Here is a 19622-nt window from a genome sequence, read left to right as displayed (position 1 = left end):
CCTTCATTCACCTTCAACATCCAGAGAGGCAGTGCCAGACACAGATCCTCCTTGGTTGGTAGCTCTAACTTGATATACTGTGGCATCATCATCTGTTACATTCGTGATGACCAGCTGGTGATATCCTCCCTTGAATTCCTGTATCTTGATCTTTTCCCCATCTGGCATGATTTCTTTGCCCTGTCTGTACCACTTGACAATTGGCTTAGGATGACCAGTGACTTTGCAGACAAATGTGGCATTAGCTTGAAATTTCACATTCAAATTTCTTAGTTCTTCCTTGAAATGTGGAGCTTTAATTGGTACATCAGATTTTGGAATGACTGGTTCGGATACCTCACTCCACTCACTTTCACCACCAAGATTTTCACATTTTACACGGAACTCATATTCAAGACCTTCAATAAGATCTTTCACAGAGTAGACTGTTTCACGAATTTCATCTGTTGTTACAGAAATCCACTTGTTTTGTTTTTTCTCACGCTTCTCAAGATAGTAAGTTCTAATCTTTGCGCCGCCATCACTTGCAGGTGGTTTCCATGAGACAACGCAAGAATCCTTTGTGATAGCACTTGCTACTGGCTGGCCAGGTTGTCCTGGTTTATCTGTAAAGAATAACAAAGGTCAAAAACTGAAGTGAGCTTGCGTTACTAATTAATTACAGGGTATGCTGGTTTTGGCTGGGGTAGAGTTAACTTTCTTCACAATGGCTACTATGGGGCTGTGTTTTGGATTTGTGCTGAACACAAGATTGATAATACAGAGATGTTTTTGTTATTGCTGAGCAGAGCTTACACAGAGACAAAGCCATTTCTTCTTTTTGCACTGCCATGCTGGTAAGGAAGTTGGGGGTGCCTGGGAAGGTGAGAGGAGACACAGCCAGGACAGGTGAGCCCAGCTGACCAAAGGGATATTCCAGACATATGACACCATGCTCAGTAATAAAAGGGGGGAAGGGTGGGACATTGGAAGTGATGGCATTTGTCTTCCCAAGCCACTGTTACGTGTGATGGGGGCCCTGCTCTCCTGGAGATGGCTAAACACATGGGAAGCAGGGAATTAATTCCTTCTTTTGCATTGCTGATGTAAGCAGCTTTCCCTTTTCCTATTAAATTGTCTTTATCTCAACCTAAGAGTTCTTCAGCTTTTACCCTTCTAATTCTCCCCTGATCCAACAGCAGTGATCAAACAGCTGTGTGGGGCTGGGCTTAAATGGAAACACAGGAGCGTACAGGCATTAATATGTTAGGCTCTACTTACCAAATGGAGGCTTTATAAAAACTACTGATGAGACCTCCAGTGCTTCACTAATGCCATACATATTCTGAGCAGAAACACGGAAATAATAGCCTGCATTTTCAGTTAGGTTAACAATTCTACAGGTTGTGCCTGAAATACTTGAAGACACAAGTTGCCATTCTGCTCCTTCCTTGGCTTCACGTTTCTCTATGATGTAATTGGTTATCATAACACCTCCATCATCCTCTGGTGGTTTCCAGCTTATCACCACAGAATTCTTCAGTATAGACTCTATAACAATTGGTCCTACTGGTTTATCTGGTTTATCTGTACAAGAAAAAGCACAAAATTTTTATTTGTATTTCCAGTCAATATTTGAAAAAAAAATTCCACAAAATACTGAAAAGAAAATGAATTACCTTGTATTTCCACATTAAGTACAGTGTCAACTGTTCCAAATGTGTTACTGAGTTGTACTTTGTACTTCCCAGCATGAGTCTTGTGCTGGACATTCTTAATAGCAAGATGAGTATACTGTTCTGTGTTCTCAATAGTAATTGTTTCTGATCCTCTCAAAGGCTTGTTGCCATGGAACCAAGTTATTGCTGGTACTGGCCGGCCAATATACACAACATGAAGGCGGAGGGTGCCACCTGCACCTGCATAGTATTTCTCTTTCAATGGGAAGCCAGGGTGGAACTGAGGAGGAGCCTGCAATAGTAGCTTGCCACTAGTTTCAATTTCTCCAACATCATTGGTAGCCATACAAGTGTAGAGACCTTCATCCTCCTGTTCATCTGTCATTACTGTCAGCGTATGATTGCGTCCATCAGACGACATTTTGTATTTTCTGCTTTGTACCAGCTCTTTGCCAAAGCGGTACCATTTAATATCAGGCAAAGGTCTCCCAACAATCTGGCATGTCAGCTGAGCTGCCTCACCCAGTTTAGTTGTAACATCCTGCATTTCTTTTTTAATGGCAGGTGCTTCTCCAGCTGTGACAAAGAAAGTAAGAAGAAAATAATGATGATTACTATGACATTTTCCTCTATTACTATATTACTGTAAATTAGTTTTCATTTATACTTGATCCTCTTGAGAAACTGTCCTTTGGGATAGTCATGTTAGCAAATATCGCATAGGAAGCATCTTAAATGCAGCACCATGGTTTATGACGTACCAATATTACAACAATATTACAGCAGTAAATGTGACAGTGTATTTTTGCTTACATGTTAATTTAGTTTTCACTGCCATAGCAGTTCTTCGAGGTCTGCTGAGGCCAGTCTGATTTTCTGCAAAAACACGGAACTCATATTCTGTGGCCTCTAGCAAACCTCCTACTGTAAACTGCCTGTCCTTGATGCGTTCCTTATTGCATTTTTTCCAGGTGCTTTCTCCAGACTGGCGATATTCAACCCAATAGCCAAGGATCTCTTTGCCACCATCACTTTCAGGTCGTTCCCATTCTAATGTAATGCTGTCCTTAAAGATAGAAGTGATCTCAATTTCTCCAGGTTGGCTTGGTTTGTCTGAAAATTAAAATAAAACAGAAAATCAGTTTTTCTCAAAATGTCATTAAGATGCTCTTCAAAAGATCTGTTAATGCGAACATTATCTTACCGAATGGATCCTTGCATACAACTGGTTCAGAAGCAGGACTTGCTTCACTTTCACCAATGTCATTTTGAGCAATGACACGGAATTGATATTCAGCATCTGGAACAAGTCCTGTGACTGTGTACATTGTAGTGGTAATCTGTGTCTTATTATGCCGGACCCATTTTTCTGTAGATGTCTCTTTCCGTTCAATATAGTAGCCAGTTACACGAGAACCACCATCATCTTTAGGTCTGGACCAGGACAAGTTGACAGAACTCTTTGTAACATCAAGGACTTCAGGTGGATTGTTTGGAGGCTCTGGTGGATCTGTTAATAATGGTAATAATAATAATAAAAAAAAATAACAGTGACATAGCATTAATATTTCTGCATATATTGCTGCACTTTTAAATCATAATGTAGTTATTAATTTGGGGGGGGGGGGGGAGGGGTTGAGTCTAAAAGAAAACTTACTTAGAGGTGTCTTTGGTATGGCTGGTTCTTCAGATTTGAGAGATTTGCTAATACCGAAATGGTTTTCAGCAGAAACACGGAAGTGATATTCCACATTTTCTTTGAGTCCTTTCACCACTAGTGATGTCCCTTTCACTCTAGAATCAACAGTGTACCAGGCAGTCTTCGGTACTTCTCTTCTCTCAACAATATAACCCAGAATATCTGCACCACCATCATCTGTAGGAGGTCTCCAGCTCACTCTGACAGAACGAGCTTGTATATCATCATACTCAAGTGGTCCTTCTGGTGGATTTGGAATGCCAATCACTCTGACTTTAATGTACACGGCTTTCTTGCCACACTTGTTTTCCAGTACCAAATCATAGGTGCCCGAATCTTCTCTTTCTGCATCTTTGATCACAAGTTCTGTGTGAGTCTCAGAAGTCGCAATCATGGCCCTCTTGCTGATGTCCTGTCCTTCTTTTGTCCATTTGCATACTGGGATGGGCTTACCCTTAATGGGTATTGTAAGCCTAATTACTCCTCCTTGTCTCACCATGAGACCTTCTTGGTATTTTTCATCAAGTTCATAGTCAGGATATTCTGCAAACAAAAATAACATGTCATGCTATGTCCTTCTACAGATGATATCATACCTGCTTTAGGCAAAAAAAATTTTTAGGACAGCTTTCAACAAGAGCTAAGGCTTGAAATGTCTTACCAAGCATTTCTGTAATTTTGACTGTTCCTGGCACTTCAGCAGGTTCTCCTGGCCCGCCAGCATTACAGGCTAGCACTCGGAATCTGTACTCTGCACCTTGAGGAAGATGTGTCAAGGTGTATTCCCGAATCTTGGTTGGTGTAGTATTGCATTTGGTCCATTCAAATTGATCAACCTTCTGCATCTCAATTAAGTAGCCAGTAACTTTAGAACCACCTTCATCTTCTGGTGGACTCCAAGCCAGGGAGACAGATGTTCTTGTAGTATCGGTGACTCTCGGATTCTGAGGTTTACCTGGAGGAGCTGGAAGAGAAGATTAGATAGGCAGGTGGGATTTGTTTCTATGAATATTCAAAAGATGAAATAAATGCTAACTTTCAACTTACAATCTGTAATATGTCTATAGTGAATTTAAAAAGAAAAACTTTGAATGAAAGATTTTCACTAATATTTTCTTTGTTTTCTCCAGTCAGAATCTCATTTGTTAGTACACCCAGAAAAATTTCCAAATTAGAATTAATTCTGCCATAATGCCATTCCCTTCTACCATCATGTGTTTAATATTTGTAGGAAATTACTTACCAATTGGATCTCTGGCAACAGCAGACTTGGAAGGACGGCTGGGTTTCCCAGTGCCTCTGGCATTGATTGCTGTGACTCGGTGTTCATATTCTAATCCTTCAACCAACCCAGTGGAACGGTAACGAGTCATGGTGACTGGAACTTTATTTGCACGGATCCATCTATCTGCTCTAACTTCTTTGCGTTCCACAATATAACCTGTAATCTGTGAGTCACCGTCATCTTCTGGAGGATACCAAGTCAATGTCATGCCATCCCGAGAGATATCAAACACTTCTGGAGTGCCAGGAGGACCAGGAATACCTGCAAAAACATGACATGGAATTAGTGAAGAAAGTGTCAGACAACTTTATACACTAGTATGATGTGGCATATTGTGAATAACAATGTAATATCAATGTCTTATCAAACTCTTTTATGAGCAGGTACCTAAGTTATTTACAAATCAGGTAAAACTTCTTGTTTTTAATGGGGTAGAGAACTTTTTCAAGACTGATGGTAGACCTGAGCAGAAAATCCAAGTTTACCATCCACATTCTCTGCAGTACATCTATAATACCTATACAGATTTATGGATGGAATTTTTTCCTCTGGAAAATAACACCATTACTGTGCATTATAATGTACAATTTTATCTGGCAAAAGGAAGTAGCAACATCTAGAAAATTCTAGTATATGTGTGGATATATAAGCCAATTTAAATATATATTTTCAATTTTAAAGATAGAGATTGAACAAAAATTAAGACTTACGGATTCTGCTCTTGCATTCTATAATTTCAGACTGCAGGTAAGATCCAATTCCAAAGCGGTTTGTAGCAGCTACACGGAACACATATTCTGCACCTTCAACAAGTCTGGTGAACTTAAATGTTGTCCTGGTTACTGACTCTGAAACTGGCAACCATCCAGGACGGTGAGCATCACGCTGTTCTACCACATACCCACTAAGGGCAGCTCCACCATCCAGCTCAGGAGGCTCCCATGAGATGGTTACATAATTTGCATCAATCTCATCAATTCTGATAGGTCCAATAGGAGGTCCAGGCTTGTCTAGGGAAAAAAAAAGAAAAAGAAAAGAAGCTTACAAAACAGGTGCAAAAAAAGAATCATATTTCTCATGTAAAAGTTTAAATGGAGGAAGGTTATGGACAATTATTTTGATGAACTCTTACCAAGAATTATAACCTTTACTGCATCAGTAACTGTTCCACTTGTGTTCTTCAGTTCAAGTGTATACTCCCCTGTGTCATGTATGGTGGTCTCACGCACAGTTAATTTGGCCATTTTGGCAGAAGTCTCCATTTTGATGCGTTCTGATTCTTTTAGTTTAGAACCAGCAAAGAACCAAGATGCAGTTGGAGGTGGTCGTCCTTCAATTGGAATGGCTAATTCAATGGGCTTGCCAGCAGGTACATGGATTGTCTTCTGAGGTATTCCAGTGAAGTCAATCGTTGGTAGAACTAAGGAAAGCAAGTAATTGATATTTTAAATACCTGTTTTGTACCTATCACATTCTTTTGGTGTAAGCTTGACCCTATTGTTTTCAACAGTAGACACCTACCTTTTCGGTCTTGAACTGTCACTGCTGTGACAATCTCACGTGGCTCTGACACGCCCTTCTGATTCTGTGCTCTGACCCTGAATAAGTACTGTTCACCTTCATTGAGAGAAATAATGGTATGCTCGTAGACAGTAGGCTTCAACGTCACTACCTTCAACCATCTTTCTGTTCCAGCTTTGCTGGCCTCGATGACATAGCCAGTCAATCTGCTGCCACCATCATGCAGTGGCTTCTCCCAGGCAAGTGTAACAGTTGATTTAGTGGTGTCAATCACTTCAAGTTTTTGTGGTATCATGGGGACATCAGATACCAGTACTGCATCAGATGTTTCACAGCCTTCACCAATGCCGTAAATATTTTCTGGTAGTACTCTGAAATAATACAAAGCTCCTTCCAGAAGTCCAGTAACTCTGTAAAATGTCTTGCTGCATTTGGTAGTGACAGTCTTGTAAGCTCTCATGGAAGCTTCACGTTTCTCAATTATGTAATTGTTGACTGGGGCTCCACCATCAATGACTGGAATGTCCCAAGTAAGTGTCACAGAATCTTTTGATACTTCCTTAACTCTCACTGCAGGTGGTGGACCAGGTGTGTCTAAAACAAACAAACAAGATTTTTTTTCCCTTTTTGGATCCTTTCATTTTACAGTCAATGATTACTTCTGCATAAAACAAAAATGCTGGGATTTGATTTGTAAACTAACACAGCTCCAGGAATTATGTATTTTCCTTTGGATTAGATTGTTTCTCTGACTTCTCATTCTCATGCTATTTAAATGCAAACTTCCTTTGGAAATGAATGACACATTTCTGAGCAATGAGCATGCAGAGTGCTGTAATGCTCACAGACAATTGTAGCAGTACTTACCGTAAACTTTCACAGAAATAGTTGCAGATTTTTTTCCTGATTGATTTTCAGCCTCAATGATGTATTTTCCAGCATCATACCGATTAACTTTATCCACAATAAGCAGAGTGTAGCTGTCTGTAGTATCAATAATGCCTCGACTCACAAGGTCAACACCTTGCTTGCTCCATGTGATTACAGGAGCAGGTCTGCCAGATACAGAGACCATTAGACGCAGGGAACCACCAGCTCTGACTGTAACTGTCTTCTTCAGATCATCAGCAAGCTCAAGTTCTGGTGTTTCTGATGAAGGGTATAAGAAATATGGAATTAGTTAATCTTACAGAAGTCTCAAAGGAAAATATAAGTTCCTTAAAACATATATTAGGTTTTCAAATTACCTATTCTTTCCACAGGTTCTATTTCTGCTGATGATTCGCTAAATTCACTCATACCATTCACGTTTGTTGCAGCAACTCGGAATTGGTATTTCTGGTTTGTTTTAAGACCAGTCACGGTGAATTCAGCATTCCTCAGAGTGGCGGTTGTATGTGCTCGATACCACTGTTCACTGCCTTCTTCTTTCATTTCAAGAACATAGCCTAAGAGGTCAGCACCACCATCATATGTGGGTTTTGACCATGCTAAACTGATGCTGTGCATTGTAGTATCCACAACTCTTGGAACTGAAGGTGATGCAGGAGTGTCTTTGAAAAAGAAGAAAATGCATTTTATATTGGTACAGAAAACATTTTACAGTCAAAACCAATTTCCAGACAGCTAATTCTAGGAAATGCATTTAATATGAACGAAAACTATACTATCCAATACTATCTAGTTCAGTGAGTTTATGTGTGGTTATAGGTTTCTTAGTTAAAGTGTCAATGTGAGTTAATGCTCCATTATTATAAATAAATATTAAAACATGTTTTAAATATAGAAACTTACATGATGGTTCTTTACATAACATGTATTGTGAAGCTTCACTAGGTTCACTGTTTCCAGCAGCATTCACTGCAGTGACACGGAACTGGTACTGGCCCCCTTCCATGAGACCAGTGACTTTCAGTCTGGTGTCATAAATGGTATAATCTCTATTCACTCGTGTCCAGCGCAGACTCTTCCTTTCACGTTTGTCCACAAGATAGTCCTTAATCTCACTGCCACCATCTGATTCCGGTTTCGACCACTGAATAATGATATGCTCCTTGCCAACACTCACTTCTTCAGGAGCACCAGGCTGTGTTGGAATAGCTATTTTTCAAAAAGGTGAGAAAAAAAAAGAGATTGTTCAGCACATTGTTTATCCATGAGAATTATTCCACAAATTCTGATGCAGAAGGGAAGTAGTAACACTCACTGAAAGCATTCCTGGCAATCACAGTTTCTGATTCAAGTGGAACACCTGGTCCATATTTGTTGACAGCTCTCACACGGAAAATGTATTCATTATTTTTAATAAGTTTTGTTACCACAGTTGATAAAGTCTGGCATTCAGCCTCAACAATAACCCAGTGAAGTCTGCTGGTTTCACGCCTTTCTATGACGTAGTGAGTGATTTCTGCACCTCCATCTTCCTCAGGAATGTTCCATGCCAGAGTACATTTCTCTTCTGTTACTCTGCTAACTGTGATTTTGCCTGCACATGGACCTGGTGAATCTGTGTATGAATCAAAATAAATACTGTCATTAGTGGCTAAGGAAAAGCTTCTCATTTAAAAGAATGCTGATTTTTTTTCAGTATACTAAGTATTAATACTAATCACGGGATACATACCAAGCACTTTGACAAGAACAGAAATTTGTTTCATTCCACTGGCATTTTTAACTGTTAGGGTATATTTTCCACTATCACTTCTGTCACAGAACTTGATAATTGCAATAGCTCGTTTGTTGGTATATTGCAGAGATATCTTTTCACATAGCTCCAGTTCCCTGTCACCTTTGGACCAGAAGACTTTTGGTTCTGGTTTTCCACCAACAGCTGCATCAAGAACAAGATCTGATCCAGCCCTAATGCTCAAAACTTCTCCGTGCAGTCTGGCATCAAGTTCAGCCTTTGGTGGTGCTGGAAAACGAGATTTGGAAAAAGAATTACATGACAGTACTAAAAATAGAACATTATGTTTTTAATTGTTCCAAGTAAATATTCCTTACTGTATTCATCTTTGCAAATTACAGCACCAGTTGATTCGGATCCTTTGCTAATCACACCAGCAGCATTCTTTGCCAGTACACGGAATTCATAGGCTTCATCTTCACTAAGAGCTGTCACAGTAAAAAAGTTTTCTGAGACAATGGTATAATTGCATTTCAGCCAACGTCCATCACCAGATTCGTTATATGGTTTGCGCTCAACAATATATCCAATTATTTTGCTTCCACCATCATAAAGTGGAGGTGACCAGCTCAGCGACACTGTAGATCTGGTGACATCTGTTACTTCTGGTCTTCCTGGTGGATCTGGAGGAATAGAGCAGAAAAAATGAGAAATGCAATCCTATTTTAGCTTAAGTAACAACATAACTCTAAAAGTAATACTTACCAACTGGATTTTGAGCCACTACAGGTCTGGAAGCTTCACTAGCTTTGCTAACACCCGCAGCATTTAGAGCATAGGTTCTGAATTGATATTCTAGGCCTTCCACCAACCCTGTGACTTTATAGTTGCAGTCACAGCATGGTACTTTGTTCTCCTTCACCCAAAGGATGGTGTTGCGCTCCTTCTTTTCCACCCAATATCCAATGACTTTGCTGCCACCATCATGATAGGGTTCCTCCCAGCGAATGGCCATGGCACTTGCAGACACAGAATAGACTTCTGGCCTTGAGGGTGGGCTTGGTGGGACTAAACATGAAAAAGGTGGGGAGGAAAATGTTAGTAATTATAAACACCTCAGTCGGAAGAAAAGAACAAATTCAGAAGTGTTTCACTTACCAAATGGATGCTCAGCAACTACTGTTTTTGATTCAACTGGCTTGCTGACACCAAATCTATTTTCTGAGCTCACTCGGAAACTGTACTCTTGATATTTTGTGAGATGACTGACTTTGATCTGTGTGCGTTTCACACTGGAATTCACCAGCTGCCATGCTGTTGTGCCAGATTCACGTTTCTCTACAATGTAGTTTGTAATGTCACTGCCACCATCATCTTCAGGTTCTTTCCAGGTCAACACACAGGACTCAGCAGATACAGACGATATTTCAATTGGGCCAGTGACAGGACCTGGCCTTCCTATGACTACCACTGTGACAGTAAACGTTTTCACGCCAGCAGTGTTCTCAAGTGTAAGGTAGTATTTACCAGAGTCACCTCTCATACTGTCTTTTACAGTCAGCGTGGTTCGGTCTTTTGTTGTCTTGATGGTCACTCTTTCAGTTTCCTTCAGCCTCATCTCCTCAAGTTTCCATGTCACTTTTGGAGCTGGGCGCCCACTGATTGGTATATCAATAGTAAAGGTGCTTCCAGCCTTGCATGTTATAAGCTGTCTGCTTATGTCACTGAGATCTGCTGTTGGTTCAATCTGTGGCTCCTTAACAATAACAGAAGAGAAAGCTTCTCTTGGCTCACTGTAGCCAGCATCATTCTTCGCCTTGACCCGGAACTCATATTCTGTGTTCTCCACTAGGCCTTCAACAGTGAAAGTAAGTTGCTTGGTTTGTCCAGCTCCAGTCCAGGAGTCAGATCCTTTTTGTCTCATTTCAAGAAGGTATCCAGTAATACGGCTACCACCATCATGATCAGGTTTAAGCCAAGCTAAAACTACAGAAGATTTGGTTGTATCAACAATATCTAGTCTCTTAGGTGGAGCAGGTTCTTCTGTGGCCACAACTGGTTCTGTTAATTCACAGGGTTCACCTACACCATATTCATTTTCTGCTGATACTCGGTAGTAATATGGCATACCTTCTGCTAGATCTGTGACCTTAAAGATTTGTCGAGTGCATTTTGAACTCACTACTTGCCAGCTACGACGACTTGCTTCACGTTTTTCCACAACATAGTGATGGATACGAGAACCTCCATCCAGAACAGGAGCATCCCACATTAAAGTAATAGATGTTCGAGTCACATCTTTAAAGGTAATAGGACCTGGTGGACCAGGTGTGTCCAAAACCTTGACAGTAAATGTAATAGACTTGCTTCCACTGTTGTTTTCTACAGTAAAGACATACTTGCCAGCATCATTTCTATTGCATTCCTCTACAGTCAATGTGCTGAATGAATCAGTTGTTTGAATGTCAGCACGCAAACTAAGATTAGCATCTGCTTTGGACCACACTGCAGTAGGAACTGGCCTTCCAGAGAAGGCAATAAACAGACGAATGCTTGCACCTGCTCTTACAATATGAGTCTGCTTGAAGTTTGCATCAATGTCAATTTCAGGTGCAGAAAGCCTGTCCACAGTTTGGACTGAAGCAGGAACTTCGCAACTTTCTCCTCTGCCGGCACCATTGACAGCACTAACTCTGAATTTATAGTGTTCTCCTGCCTCCAAATCAACAACGGTATATTTAGTAGCAATAACAGTCTCTGCATTGACTTTCTGCCATGCTTCAAGATCAGCTTTGCACATCTCAATGATGTACCCAATTATTTCCATGCCTCCATCAAAAACTGGCTTTGTCCACTCTAAGCTCACACTAGTCTTTGATGTGTCTGTCACCTTGACAACATTAGGAGCACTTGGTGGGCTGACTGGTTCTCTGCATTTAATCAGCTTCGAAACATCGCTTGGAGGTCCGACCCCTGCAGCGTTTTCAGCCATGACATGGAACTCATACTCATTGCCTTCAATAAGGCCAGTTACTCTGTATCTGTTCTCAGTAATGGGCCTCTTACTGGATACTTTAACCCAGCGCATGCTCTTCTTTTCTCTCCTTTCAAGAATGTACTCATTTATCTCGCTTCCACCATCTGACTCTGGTCTTGCCCATGTGAGTGTGATACTGTCTCCTGTTACATTGGTAGGCTCTGGAGTTCCTGGTGCATCAGGGAGAGCTAAAAACAAAGAAAAATGTCATTAGAAGGACAAGATGGTAACTCCATGGGTATTTGTGCAGAAGGAGGGGGAAACTTACTGTAAGGTATTTGTGCGATAACTGGATCAGACTCCAATGGTCTGCCAACTCCGAATTTGTTCACTGCAGAGACACGGAACTGATACTCATTGCCCTTAATTAATTTAAGTGCTGTATAGCTGCAAGCTTCACATTTATCTTCAACTAATGCCCAAGCAATCCTGCTGGTTTCACGTTTTTCAATTATGTAGTGAGAAATAGAAGCACAGCCATCATTAGCTGGAGGCTCCCACCATAATGTGACTTTTTCTCCAGTGATGTTTGTGAATCGTATTGGTCCACCAACTTTTCCTGGTGTGTCTGCAATATCAAAGGTTCAGAGTTATAATTTGCTGACACTTAGAATAAAATACTATTTTTAAAAAAGCATGCTGAAAGTGCTTGGTGCAGTACCTTGTACTCTGATGGTAATATCTTCTCGTTTAGTGCCTGATGCATTTTTGGCTTCTACTGTGTACACTCCACGATGTTCCCGGACAGCATCTCTAATGAAGATTGTACTATGTCCAATAGCTGTAGTTATTTCTATATTCATCATTTTATCAATCTCTTTACCATCCTTAAACCATGTCACTTTAGGTACTGGACGTCCTCTGATTAGAGCTTTAAGTCTAATGCTCTCTCCAGCTTTAACAGTAAGGCCTTCAAAGTGTTCAGCACCAAATTCAATTGTTGGAGCAACTAAAAAAGGAAAATATAAATCAATTTATAATATTTTTCTGGTACTCTTCTAAATGTATTAATTATAAAAGTCTGTGAAATATAAAATTATTTCCCTTACAAAATGGCATTCTCTAAATAGCAGTTATTATATGAATGAAAAACTTATTTTTCCTCTAAGTATCCATAAGTGCATCATATATATATATATTTGCACATATATAAAGGTGAAAGGTACGGTTGATATGTGGTGTTAATAGTATGCCAAGAGACCTAAGGCACATTTTAATTTTGAAATTATTCTGTGCATTGGAATATTACAGTCCATGCCTTCTTTCCAATTTTGCTGCTGCTGCTTATCCAAGAGCAATGTAGAGTGCTATGCTTTTCAGCAATTGATTATGTATGTCTGCCAGATTTGGATCTTTAATTTAGACCTTCCCACCTTGGAGTATGAACATAAATGTTCTGAATTGACTGGGAGGACCTCAGTCACAAGTTCTTTGCCCCTTAACTTCCCACTTCCCATCAGTACAGCCAGAAGCTATCTGGCTTCAATACCCAAGCATATTAAATATAATTCTTACCATTTTCATCTCTTGTCATGATATAGCCTGAAGACTGTGAAGGTGGGCTGATGGTACCAACAGCATTTCTTGCGAGCACTCTGAATTCATATCGGTCACCTGGACTGAGCCCTGTGACTGTGTATTGGCACTCACTGACATCAGTAAAGTTACACCTGAGCCAGCGGTCTGCACTTCCTTGCCGCTTCTCAATGCTGTAAGCCACAATCTTACTGCCTCCGTCACGCAGAGGAGGGTTCCATTTCAGGGTGATGGTTTCCCTAGTGACATCAATGTAATCAGGAGTACCAGGTGGGTCTGAAAGGGAAATAATGAAGATTTATTTTTATTACTGCTCACAATAATCTACAAGAACAGAATTTTCTTGGATGAGTGATTAGTTATTCACTTACCCACTGGAGAAACTGCCAAAGTAAATTTGCTTGGCTCACTAGCTCGGCTTAGACCTGCAGCGTTTTCAGCATATACTTGGAATTGGTAATCCAGGCCCTCAAGCAGTCCAGTAATCCTGTATTCTCTGTTAGATATTAATGCAACATTAACCTTCTGCCACAAAATACTGTTTCTTTCCTTCTTTTCAACATGGTATCCCATAATCTCTGAACCGCCATCATAAACGGGAGCATCCCAAGAAATGCTCATTCCATCAGCAGTTACGTTGTATACAACAGGCTTGCCTGGGGCACCTGGTGGTTTAAACTGGTGCTTTGCCACAACATCTGCTGAGACAAGAGGTGGGCTCACTCCGTATCTGTTTTCTGCACGAACTCTAAACTGATATTCAGTATCTTTTACAAGGTTTGGTACTTTGAAGGTTGTTCTTGCAGCACTTGAACACACCAGCTTCCAGTTCATTTGTGATGTTTCTCTCTTCTCAATACTGTAGCCAGTAATTTCTCCTCCCCCGTCATCATCAGGAGCCTCCCATGACAAAACTACACTATCTGCTTTGATTTCATCTATTCTTAAAGGTGCTTTTGGCTTAGACGGTGGACCAAGAGTGATTACAGTGATTGTGAATGACTTTCTGCAGACTACATTATCAAGAATTAAAGTATATTTGCCACCATGCTCCTTTTTCACATTCTTGATACTTAAACTTATCTTGTTTTCAGTTTTCTTGAAACGAAGATGTTCTGTTTCTTTAAGAGGGAGATTGTCCTTGAGCCAGCTCATTGATGGATTAGGTTTACCTTTATAGGGCAATTCAGCGTGCAGATTATGTCCAATTCTTACTGCAATCTGACCTCCAGGAATATCAGAAAGGTCAGCCTCAGGTGTTATTATAAGTTCTTTCACAGTAATAGGTCCAACAGTAACAGAGTCACTCATGCCTTTTTCGTTTTTAGCAAATACTCTGAATTCCATGACAGAAAGCTCTTTAAGTTTGTCAGCTACAAATTCACAGCTCTTGCTTGTGCCTGCATATGTCCATTCTTTCTCTTCCTGAAGTTTCTTTTCAATAACATAGTCTGATATAATGCTACCACCATCATAGTCAGGTTTGCTCCACTGCAATTTAACAGAACTCTTTGTAGAGTCTTTCATGGTTAGGTCTTTTACAGGTCCAGGTACGTCAGCAGCTTTCACTGGTTCAGTTGTCTCACAAGGTTCACCTAATCCAATTTCATTTTCAGCAAGAACACGGAAAAAGAATGCAGTCTTTTCTGACAGGTTAGTCAGTTTAAAGGTGGTATGAGAACACTTTGTTGTAACAGTTGACCAGGCCCTCTTTGTAGCATCTCTTCTTTCAACAACATAATTTGTTATTTCAGAGCCACCATTGATGAGAGGTGGCTCCCAGACCAGTGTAACTGTGCCACGAGAAACATGCTTGAGCTGCAGCTTCTGGCATGCAGAAGGTGTGTCAAGTACTTTTACATTCACAAATGATGATTTTGCTTCTCCAACTCCATTTTCAATTGTAAGAACATATTTTCCTGTATCATTTCGTGTAACTTGAGGAATAACAACTAGTGTAGATGATTCTGTGTTTTGGATGATATATCTTTCATCAGTCCCAAGATTCTTGTCCCCCTTTCTCCATGTGACTGTTGGCGGAGGTCTTCCCTTGAACGGAATCATTATTTCCACATCTTCACCTGCTTTAGCGACAATAGATGTCCGAAGAGCAACATCCAGATCAATCTCTGGTGCCACTGTGGAAATAAATAAAAAATTAATAATGCATACTTGGAATGTAAAATAAGAAATGGTTTAAAAAAAACCCCAAACACACAGGAAAATGATAAATCACAAAGAAATACAGTACCAAGAATATCTTTAGCTTGAACGGGTTCCATCATTTCAATAGGCTCTCCTTGTCCAGCACAATTCATAGCAGATACACGGAAATAGTAATTAACACTTGGCTGAAGGTGGGATACTACATATTCAGTTGTTCTCACTTCTCCCTTGGTACTGACTACAGTCCATTCTTGCTCTTCACCTTCCCTCTTCTCCACCACATAGTGGGTAATTGGACTTCCTCCATCATAGGCAGGTTTAATCCAGCCAAGGGTAACAGATGTCTTGGTTGTATCCACAACTTTCAGCTTTGTTGGTGTGCCTGGCTTATCTGTAAATGATAGTTTATGGGGGAAAAAACACCAATCAGAATCCCATTAATTGTAAGAGGAAGAAAATCTGCCTTCAATTACATTGGTATAATCCCAGCCTAGCTACTAATTTTCCATTGCTTTCTAACCTATTGGAAGAAATGCACATTGACTCTTACCAACAGGATCTGCAGCTTTGTAGAAGTCAGAAGCCTCAGAGAAGGGACCTGGTCCAGCTGCATTGACGGCACAAACTCGGAAATGATATTCGCTATTTTCGGTCAGACCTGTTACTTTCTGTCTGGTGTCCCGAATGGTTTCTTTAGAGACCTTGAACCAACTCAGACTCTTCTTGTCTCGTTTCTCCAGAAAATATCCTGATATTTCACTGCCTCCATCAACAGTGGGCCTACTCCAGACGACAGTCATTGAATTCTTGGTTATCTTCGTGACTTCTGGTGTACTAGGTGGTCCAGGTGTAACTGAATAAAAAATCATATGGCAGTAAATCAGAGCTACTTACACAGTACACAAAAAGTACTTAAACAGTACACAAAAAAATTCAGTTGCATAAGTTATTTTATAGAATTTATTTCTTACCAAATGAATTTTTGGCTATAACGGGCTCAGATTCCAGTGGATCACCAATTCCAAACTTGTTCACACCACGGACACGGAACACATACTCATTTCCTTTGATGAGTTTTGTTGTAGTTATGATACATCCCTCCAGTTTTTCAGAAATTAAAGACCATACAACCCGACTTGTTTCCCGCTTTTCAACAACATAGTGTGTTATAGGTGCACCACCATCATCTGCTGGTGGGTCCCACATTATTGTAATCTTTTCAGCAGTGACTGTCTTAAACTGTATAGGTCCACCTGGGGGTCCTGGCTTGTCTGTGGAAGGCAGAAGAAAGAAGATGTTAAGTATTCACTACTGAATTATTGTTTAATAGTAAAATGCAGGTGCATCTCAAGACTTACCAAGTATCTGTACTCTAATATGGGCTGATGCTGAACCCATGGCATTCTTCAATTTTAATTCATAGGTGCCACTGTCGAGTCGATTTGCATCCTTGATGAGTATAGAAGCAAATTCTGTTGTGCTTTCAAAAGACACTAGTGCACTGGTTAGTACCTCATTGCCATTTTTGAACCATTCAATTGTGGGTATAGGCTTGCCTGAGATGCCTAGTTTTAGCTTAACTGAAGTTCCTGCTTTGTATTTCACCACTTCTGTATATTCTGGTGGCACATCGATTTCAGGTGCACCTTAAGAAAAAATAAGAATAAGTTAAAAACATGTTTATTGTAGCCCTGTATTTAATAAAATCCGCCAATAACACTACCTTATTTAATCTAATAGTTAAAGGTATTTAAAAAATACAGATCAAAGTAAGAGTGCATATATAACTTTAATCATAAACCTAGAATAAGGTAGAACTTATCCTATGATGAAAAGACCATTACATGTATAAATATAACCACTTGAACCATTGGCAGACTTCTTTTGCTCAGAGAATAAAGATACCAGAAGACTTTAAAAACGGAGATACAGCCAAAGATGCTCCTTACAATCATGCCCAAATGCTCACAGTCATGCTTCTTGAATCAACCACGGTAAACTAACCTTCCATATATTTAAAAGACCGTGAATCTACAAAACAGCACAGCCATTGTTCTAGTACACCAAAATGATATCATTATATCATTGCAAAACTCTTACCGTATGTATCAACACATGTGATAGGACCCACAACATCTGAGGGATTACTGATGGAACCGACAGCATTCTTTGCAAAGACCCGGAATTCATACTTGGAATTCTGTGTCAGGCCAGATACTGTGAACTGAGTCTCAATAACATTGGTGAAGCTAGCTTTTGTCCATCTGCCATCTGGGAGATCACGTTTTTCTACGATGTATCCAGTGATTTTGCTACCACCATCAAATGCTGGCTTCTGCCAGGAGAGAGTGATAGCGGTCTTGGAAATATCTGAGGCACGAACGTTTCTTGGTGGTTCTGCAGAAGAAAACAACAATATTGCCAATAATTAACAGCTATTTCGAATGTTGTCTTATTGTACAGAACAGATTATCACAGGGGAACAAAATGGCTGGGCTTCATTATTTCATAGAGAGTACATACCACAAGCATCAATTGCAAGGACTGGATCAGAAGGACGACTTGCTTTTCCAATGCCAGCTGCATTTTCTGCATAAACTCTAAATTCATAGATAAGGCCAGCGCTGATTGTGGTGACTTTGAAATGAGTGGTACGAATAAGGGTCTTGTTAGCCTTCTGCCATAATATGCTATTTCTGTCTTTCATTTCCAGGTGATATCCAGTGATAGCACTACCACCATTAGTGACTGGTTCATGCCATCCAACAGTAATACTCTCTCGGGTAACATTAGTGACCCATGGTGTAGAAGGAGGGCCCGGTGTAGCTGATGATAACAAAAGAATTGATTGTTAACAAAACTGTATTTTCAACATGACAGCACTAAAACATCAACGTATACCATGAGAAGCATGTTACTCACTGTAAGGAAGCTTGACAACCACACACTGTGAGTCTATGTGATCGCTGATGCCAAAGCGGTTCTCAGCTTTGATGCGGAATTGGTACTCTTCTCCTGTTGTGAGCCTCATAACTTTGATAACGGTTCTAGCAACAGTGGCAGACACTTCAGACCAAGCAGCAGTACTTGTTTCTCTTTTCAGTACGATATAATTGGTAACCTGACTTCCACCATCATAAGCTGGTGGTTGCCATCTGAGTGTTACACTCTCTTCAGTGACATCGCTAAGGACAACAGGACCAACAGGAGGACCAGGTCTATCCAGCACAACAATATTAACAAATGATTTTGTGGTGCCACTTGAGTTTGCAGCAGTAATGTCATATCTGCCAGCATCAGCAGCCACACTTTCTTTAAGGTTAATGATGAGACTTTCTGCAGTGGTTTCTGTGTGAAATCTCATGGTAGGTTTCAGTGCAACACCATCTCTAGACAGCGTCACCTTTGGCACTGGTTTTCCAGAAACTGGAATTTCAACTTTTAGATTTGATCCTGCTCGAACATATACAGTGTTATGAGGGAAGCCCTTCATGTCAATCTCAGGAGATTCTGAAAAAGAAAACAATTCCAAACCATAAAAAGGATGTTCCATCTTTTAAAATATGAATGCAATTGAATGTGACTTTTGTCTCATGTCAGGAAGCATACCTAATTGTTCTTTAACTGTAACGGGGAGCAGCAGTTCCTTAGGATCACTTAAACCAGCTTGGTTTTCTGCAGACACCCTGAAGAAATAGTCAACGTTTTCCTTAAGACCATGGACAACATGATGAGTTGTCTTTACAACTGCACACTTAACCCATTTTTGCTGTCCTTTCTCAAGAGCTTCAAGGAGGTAGCTAACAATTCTGCTTCCACCATCATGTTCTGGTTTTAGCCATGAAAGAGAAACACTGTCCTTTGTGACGTTTGTGACTCCTAGCTTTTCTGGTGGGCTGGGTTTTTCTGAGAAAAAAAGTGCAACAGGTTAAACAATATAGAAGATACTGGCTTTTTATATTAGCAATTACAAAGGAACACAATCTCCATCAAGAAAATGTGGTTTTAAGCCAATTTGTATATTAGAAAAATGTTAAGTAAAATCCAAGCAAAATTTAAAATTCAAGCTATTAATTAGCTCTTTTTTATTTGCA

At 40.2% G+C, this 19622-nt stretch overlaps 1 protein-coding gene across 1 annotated transcript in view; it reads right to left on the bottom strand.

Annotated features, from left to right (window-relative positions):
• Window positions 1–19622, bottom strand: part of TTN (titin) — a 234957-nt gene that overhangs the window by 8911 nt on the left and 206424 nt on the right. Inside the window, exons 278-308 of the mRNA XM_077181862.1 lie at window positions 19138–19434; window positions 18451–19038; window positions 18052–18354; window positions 17629–17925; window positions 16887–17174; window positions 16500–16799; window positions 16079–16381; window positions 15614–15919; window positions 13734–15500; window positions 13342–13638; window positions 12488–12775; window positions 12095–12394; window positions 9948–12014; window positions 9555–9857; window positions 9167–9472; window positions 8787–9077; window positions 8370–8669; window positions 7958–8263; window positions 7411–7716; window positions 7031–7312; window positions 6164–6757; window positions 5775–6062; window positions 5353–5652; window positions 4601–4903; window positions 4019–4321; window positions 3316–3900; window positions 2863–3168; window positions 2472–2771; window positions 1659–2234; window positions 1261–1566; window positions 12–605 (exon numbers count right to left, since the gene is read on the bottom strand). Of these exons, the coding sequence (XP_077037977.1) occupies window positions 12–605; window positions 1261–1566; window positions 1659–2234; window positions 2472–2771; window positions 2863–3168; window positions 3316–3900; window positions 4019–4321; window positions 4601–4903; window positions 5353–5652; window positions 5775–6062; window positions 6164–6757; window positions 7031–7312; window positions 7411–7716; window positions 7958–8263; window positions 8370–8669; window positions 8787–9077; window positions 9167–9472; window positions 9555–9857; window positions 9948–12014; window positions 12095–12394; window positions 12488–12775; window positions 13342–13638; window positions 13734–15500; window positions 15614–15919; window positions 16079–16381; window positions 16500–16799; window positions 16887–17174; window positions 17629–17925; window positions 18052–18354; window positions 18451–19038; window positions 19138–19434 (13950 nt within the window). The remainder of the gene's footprint in view (window positions 1–11; window positions 606–1260; window positions 1567–1658; window positions 2235–2471; window positions 2772–2862; window positions 3169–3315; window positions 3901–4018; window positions 4322–4600; window positions 4904–5352; window positions 5653–5774; window positions 6063–6163; window positions 6758–7030; window positions 7313–7410; window positions 7717–7957; window positions 8264–8369; window positions 8670–8786; window positions 9078–9166; window positions 9473–9554; window positions 9858–9947; window positions 12015–12094; window positions 12395–12487; window positions 12776–13341; window positions 13639–13733; window positions 15501–15613; window positions 15920–16078; window positions 16382–16499; window positions 16800–16886; window positions 17175–17628; window positions 17926–18051; window positions 18355–18450; window positions 19039–19137; window positions 19435–19622) is intronic.

This window comes from Agelaius phoeniceus, chromosome 7 (genome assembly GCF_051311805.1).
Source record: "Agelaius phoeniceus isolate bAgePho1 chromosome 7, bAgePho1.hap1, whole genome shotgun sequence".
Lineage (NCBI taxonomy): Eukaryota > Metazoa > Chordata > Aves > Passeriformes > Icteridae > Agelaius > Agelaius phoeniceus.
Note: the sequence above shows the minus strand (reverse complement) of the source record. Positions and strands in the feature narration are given on the sequence as shown.